General features: G+C 36.3%; 1 protein-coding gene across 1 annotated transcript; it reads right to left on the bottom strand.

Annotated features, from left to right (window-relative positions):
- Positions 1-361: 361 nt before the first annotated feature.
- On the bottom strand, positions 362-3,185 carry LOC142167112 (uncharacterized). Its single transcript, XM_075227268.1, has 6 exons — positions 3,025-3,185; positions 2,502-2,872; positions 2,148-2,365; positions 1,180-1,288; positions 731-981; positions 362-547 (listed from the first exon to the last, which is right to left on the bottom strand). The coding sequence occupies exons 1-6, from the start codon at positions 3,183-3,185 to the stop codon at positions 362-364; spliced, it is 1,296 nt and encodes a 431-aa protein (XP_075083369.1).
- Positions 3,186-6,762: the final 3,577 nt, after the last annotated feature.

The raw sequence follows: 6,762 nt of genomic DNA, 5'->3' as shown, positions 1-6,762 counted from the left end.
CATGTGAATATTTTCCACATAGATGGTGTGATTCATCAAAGATTACATGTATGTTTTCTTCAACATATTGAGTCCTTTTGTTGTAGACCTTGTATGCTTTTCTTTGTGTGGAATATCCAAGAAAGATCCCTTCATCACTTTTGGCGTCAAATTTTCCTAAAGCTTCCTTGCCATTATTGAGAACGAAGCATTTGCATCCAAACTTTCTTAGGTGAGTTAGCTTGGGCTTCCTTCCGTTCAGCAATTCATATGGAGTTTTGTTTAGGAGGGACCTGATCATGTACCTGTTCACCAAGTAACAAGCAGTGTTGACTGCCTCTGCACAAAAGTTTTTTGCTACGCCACTGTCAATTAGCATAGTTCATGCCATGTATTCAAGAGTCCTATTCTTCCTCTCCACGACACCATTTTGTTGGGGTGTTCTGGGAGCTGACAAATTGTAAGTTATGCCATTTTCACCATAGAATTCGTCAAATTTTGCGTTGTCAAACTCTGTGCCATGATCAGACCTTATACTTATAACATTATGGCTCATCTTTACTTGAATCTGCTTCACAAATGCAACAAAGACTGGAAAGGTTTTATCCTTAGTTCTGAGAAACAAGGTCCATGTGAATCTGGAGTAGTCATCAACTATGACAAAAATGTACTTTTTTCCTCCTCTACTTGGCACCCTCATAGGTCCACATAGATCCATATGGAGAAGATCAAGTGGCATTGAGGTGCTTACTTCATTCTTGGGCCTGAAAGAGGACTTGTCTTGCTTTCCTCTTACACAAGCATCACACACCTTGTGATCTTTGAACCTTGACTTGGGCAGTCCACGGACCAGGTCCTTCTTGGCTAACTTGTTCAGTAATGAAAAGCTTGCATGTCCCAATCTTCTGTGCCATAGCTCAACATCATCATCAATAGCACTCAGAAATGTAAGATTCCCATTGTGCAAGGACTCAAAATCAGCAACATAGATGCTTTTTAAATCTTTTTGCCAACAGAACCACTTCACTAGTCACGAGATTTATGACTGTGCAGATTTTTGATAAAAATTCAACTTTATTTCCTTTGTTGAATATTTGAGAGACACTCAGTAGTTTACATTCTCAATTGAATTGAGTGAGTGTCTTCCCAATTCTTCCTACTCTCAGAATATATCCCTTTTTGCCATTGTAAAGAACACACTCCCTCCTTGCAGGGCTTTGAGTGAAAGGAAATTATTTGTGTTTCCAGTCATATACTTAGAGCAGCCACTATCCATATACCATTTTTGGCAGCTTCCTTTCACTGCTCCCTGCATAAGAAAATCAAGGATTAGACGTAGGAACCCAAACAAGTTTGGGTCCTTTGTAGTGAGGAAAAGGGCAAATTAAACTTCTTTTTATCCAAGCAGGCAATACACGTTTTTTAATGGAGGAACCTAGTTCCTTAGCAGTAGTTACCTTTTCAACAAAGACCTTGTTTTTCTGTTGGGATTGATTCTAGCCTTACCGTTTTCTTTAAAGTGTCCTGTGTTTCCACTGTGAGTGCAAAGCCAATTATCAGGAACAGTAACATACTTGCTATGTGGATTATAGGGAGTCCTTCCTTTTGGAACCCGACTCCCTGCATGTTCCCACCATTGCATGTATACATGGCAGTGATTGTATCAGAGGACCAGATCTACTTTAGAGATTTTTTTAGGTCATTTTTAACTCTGCCTAGATCTTCTTTGAGTTATCTATTTCTTTCAAGTTCAGCACACAGACTAGATTTTACAGATTTGAGTTCATTTTCAAGCTTAATGTGTGCCTCACTTGCAACTTCCTTTTACTTTTGGATGTTCCCAGAAATGATTCCCCTTTTTAGTTCCTCAATTGTTTCTTTTAGATCCACAACTACTACCAACAGGTCATCTCTCTCATGTTCTACGTTTTTAATTTTTTTAGTCAGAACATCTTTTTCTTTCTTTAGAACCTCGATGGTTTCTTTTAGGTCAACCACTACAACAACCAGATCATCTCTCTCATGTTCTACCTCTCCTAGTTCCACAGTTAATGTATTTTTTTTTCATTTATAAGACTAAGATAAGCATCAATTAAAACATTTGCCAAATATATAAGCTTCTTCTGAGAGTAAGACTTCAAATTTCCTTGAACGTCTAGAAAGTTTACCTCATCATTATCATCATCGTCAGATTTTGCCATCAGGGCAAAGATAGAGTCATATTCAACTGCTTCACTTTCAACTGCTATCTTGGAGGTGTCACCTTGTTCATCATCTTCTCTAGATTCGCTGGAAGAATCTCCCCACGCAGCAATAGCTTGTTTCATAACATTGTCAACGGCATCTTTCCTCTTGAATCTTTTGTCAGAAACTGGATTCCTCTTGACTGCTTTGTATGTGTTGTGTTTGTACTAGTCTATCTTGAGGAGAGGACAGTCCTTGATGAAGTGTCTTGGCTTCCCACATTTATGACATAAGTCATAACCCATTTGGCTTGCTGGAGCTGCCCCTTTTTGGAATGCCTCCATTCCTGTGAACCATTTTCTGAAATCGCTTCGTCAGGTAGGCCATGTCAGCATCCTCACCACTTGAGTCATTTTTGTCTGCCTTGAGGACCTGGTTCTTCTCCTTTTTTGGCTCTCTTATTTCATGGTCCTTTTTCTTCTTCATTTCGTATGTCTTTAGATTACCAATGAGTTCATCAATGGTCAGTTTTTGCAGATCTTTTGCCTCTGTGATAGCATTTACTTTGTTTTCCCAGGAACCAGGTAATACACTGAGTATTTTCCTGACAAGTTTGTTTCTTGGAATGATCTCTCCTAGAGAGTAGAGTTTGTTGATGATAGAGGTGAATAGAGTGTGCATGTCCTGAATGGACTCAACATCCTTCATCCTGAAGAGTTCATACTCAGTGGTGAGCATGTCAATTTTTGATTGCTTAACTTGAGTTGTTCCCTCATGTGCTTTTTGGAGAGCTTCCCGTATATCTTTGGCAGATTGACAGGGGGAAATTTTGTTATACTCGTCTAGTCCAATACCACATACGAGGATATCTTTGCTCGGAAGTTTTTCTCTATAGATTTGCGGTCAAAATCGTTGTACTCCTTCCTTGTCTTTGGAACTGTCACTGCTGGCTCGCCAATAGTTTTCATGGGGACGAAGGGTCCATCGCAGATAACATCCCAGAGCTCTAAATCTTCAGCCATGATAAAATCATACATCTTTGTCTTCCACCATCCGTAGTATTGTCCATTGAATCTTGGTGGTCTGTAGTTTAATTAACCTTCTTCAAAGTTTGGTGGGGCATCCATTTGGATCCTTTCTAGGTGTTAGCCCGATAGAAAGAACCTGCTCTGATACCAATTGATGAAAACTTAGGGTCCACCAAACTGTATAGAGAACCTGGTTCTCTATCAGTTCTCACAGAACACGCACAATAAGAGATAAGTAAATGATACAGTAGACTTTTACGTGGAAAACTCTCAGCTCACAGGATTAAAAACCACGACCTACACTCATAGGATTTCAACTTTACTAACCGAACAACTTCAGATTAAAACTTATTGTAACATAGGAATTAAACTATTAATTCCTCACTTACTTATAATAACTCTATTACAAGCCTCTTTGTAATAACTCTATTACAAAGCTCACAACTCGACTAACTCTAGCCAAGACACAAACACAAGGTTTATGGTTTTACAATTGGTTTTCTACACAATAATTCTAACTAAGCTAAGTAGGAATTATAAGTAGATCACTCTAACAAAAGTACAACACAACTAAGGATATATAATAGCACAGTGCTGGAAACTGGTCCTTCGTTCTGTTGTTCTTAGTTCTTGAAGCCTGGAAGTTACTTGCAAGATGGCAACACCCTTGAGAGGTAACTTACTTAATTTTCAGATGTACAAATGTGTGTTTTCCCTTTTCTTCATGTAAATAGTATCCAAGGGATGTCACTTGGATGATGCAAGCAAATGTCCGGTACAAGGCATTCTTCATAAAGTGACTGTTGCACTGTTTGCACTGTTGTGTGTGTGCAGAGGAACAGTCGCGACTTTACAGCTGTGGGGAGTTGACTGGTACAGTCAACAAGGGAACTTATGTCCATTCGTTCTCTCTGTCGTTTCTTTGACTCTAGTTGTTGGAACTTGTGTCCAACTTGAGACTTGCTGTTATTGAGCACTTTGAGGATGTGTAACATGTTCCCAATCTGGTTCTTATCATAAAGTTTGTTAGATCATCAAAATACAAAAAGACACATAACTTATCTCCTTTCCTTCATTTTCTCTTTCTTTTCTCTCTTCTTTCTTTCCCGGGCATGATATATGTTTGGCAGAGATGTTTTGTCCATAATTTTATGAAGCAACTTCTTTTTTTAATTCTAGTGTCAATTTGTGCCTATTTGGCATCTTCCTGTAATAGTGTTGTGACAATAATCTTGTCTCAAGGTGATTTTAGAGTACCCATTTGGTAAAGATTCTAGGGCTTTTAACATATTTTGTCGTTCGATCAAAATTATTTATAGTTTCTAGCCAATATAGATATATTATACACTTATGAATATAATAAACACATCTACCTGGTAGTTTTTTGGGGTGAATATATAAGGTAATTTATCAAAACTTTGATTCCTTGTATCATTTAATAGCCAGTTTGGCCAAACTTCTAATATCAGTTTATTTTAAAAAGTATTTATGGAGAAAAATAATTTTTGTTTGGCTAATCCATATGGCAAACACTTTTGATCAGTAGATAAAAATTTACTTTATTGTTAATATTTATTGAAGTAGATAAATATTTTCAAATATTTATTATGAAAGAATATAATTAGTTTTTTGTTTTTATTAAGTAAAATATAAAATTAAAATTAAAAATTATTTTATTCTTTAATGGTTTATATATATCAAAATATCATTCAACAAATATAAAAGTATTCACCCCAAAGTCACCAATCACCATATATTAGAAAGTTATCCTAAAAAATAAAAAGAGATACTTATACATTAGGAGAATTACTTTTAGCATAGCTAATACAAGGTTAAATTGAGGAGGATTATTTTAGTTTATATAATTTTTTGTTAAGTGTATTTTTGCTAAGAAAAAAATTAAAAACAACTTCTACTTCTATTTTTGAGGAGAAACTGCTTTTTTAGCTTCTAAAAAACAGCTTATGCTTCTACTCAAAATACATTTTTTCTCGTAAAACGTTAGCCAAACATTTAAACTTTGAAAAAAAATTCTTACAGAAAAAAAGAACACTTTTTACCTTGGAAAAGCTTAACCAAATATGCTATAGTAATTTTGTTAAATGTTAATGACTTGGATCTTTATAGAGGTTCCATCTTTATATGTCCATTCTTGAAGCCCACAACTCCCCCCCCCCCCCAAGATCTCCATTCTTTCTCCCTTTTTCTTTTTTATATACATTTTTTTGCCACATGCCAATGACGGGAGTCCGGAACTAAAGTGTTGTCTATTTGGACACAAACCACAAAAATAGGTAAAAAAATAATTGAGAACCATTTTCCCAGGCGCGTTACACCTTAACGGCACATTTGTCCGTTAAGGTATAGCGCATGGGTTACATGCGCTAAATTTGTATTTTAAATTGGCTGGTAAAAAAAATAAATATATATACACACACACTCACACACACACACACATCTCATATGCAGGATGCGCTATACCATAAGTTAAAAAGACAGGTAGGTATAGAGCATCCAATATATGCGCTATACCTATATAAATTATCGGTATTGTCTCCTTCCCCGACCAGACAAAAGCAGAAAGTGAAAAAATGCCCCCCCCCCCTTTTAACCAAAAAACTCCATTGGAGCCCAGTCGTCCCCCAAATATTGTGACTTCTCCGTATTTTAGCAAGCTAACACCAAATCCAAAGCGTTTTCGTGTAGTGGATCTCGTCTATTGCTCGTTTCAACTTCCAAATCATCAAATTTTCACATTTCAAAAAATTTTAAATCGAGGTATTCCGACTTACTTTTTGGTAAAACTCATATATATAAAATACTTATTAGTTATTATTTATTGTGTTGTATGTTTTTGTTGTGATCGTTTTGTGATTTAATAATTCTTTTTATTTTTTATCCGGATTAGTTTATTTATGTGCTAAAACATTAGTAAAAATATATATTGTTAATTTATGAATAATTATTGTTTTATGTTGTAATGATCCGACCGGTCGTTTTGAGCTCTAGTGCGTCGCTCGGTGGTTTGAGGCCTTAGGTAGCTTCACTTCATGTTTTATGACTTGTACGCGTAGTCGGAATCGAATTTCGATAAGTTCAGAGTTGATTCGGATGGAAAATTTTAATTTCGGAAGCTTTAAGTTAGAGAATTGACTAAGGTTTGACTTTTGAGTAAACGACCTCAGAATTATGATTTGAAGATTCTGATAGATTCGTATGATGATTTCAGACTTGGGCGTGTGTTCGGGTTGAGTATCGGGTGATCCGGAAGCATTTTGGCGTTTATCATGGAAAGTTGGCATTTTGAAGGTTTTAGAATTTCATAAGTTTGGTTTGAAGTGGATTTTGATGTTACCAATGTCCGTTTGAGGTTTCGAGCCTTGGAATAGGTTTGTATCGTGATTTGTGACTTGCACGCAAAGTTTGGCGTCATTCTGGGATGTTTAAGTATGAATCGGAGGCGTTCGTCGAAGTTTGAATGTTTGAAAGTTTAAAGAAGGTTTCGATCGTCGATTCATGATTTTGATATTGTTTGGTGTGATTTGAGGCCTCGAGTAGATTCATGTTATAT

Source organism: Nicotiana tabacum, chromosome 12, assembly GCF_000715075.1.
Source record: "Nicotiana tabacum cultivar K326 chromosome 12, ASM71507v2, whole genome shotgun sequence".
Taxonomy (NCBI): Eukaryota; Viridiplantae; Streptophyta; class Magnoliopsida; order Solanales; family Solanaceae; genus Nicotiana; species Nicotiana tabacum.
This window is presented reverse-complemented; position numbering and strand designations above follow the sequence as displayed.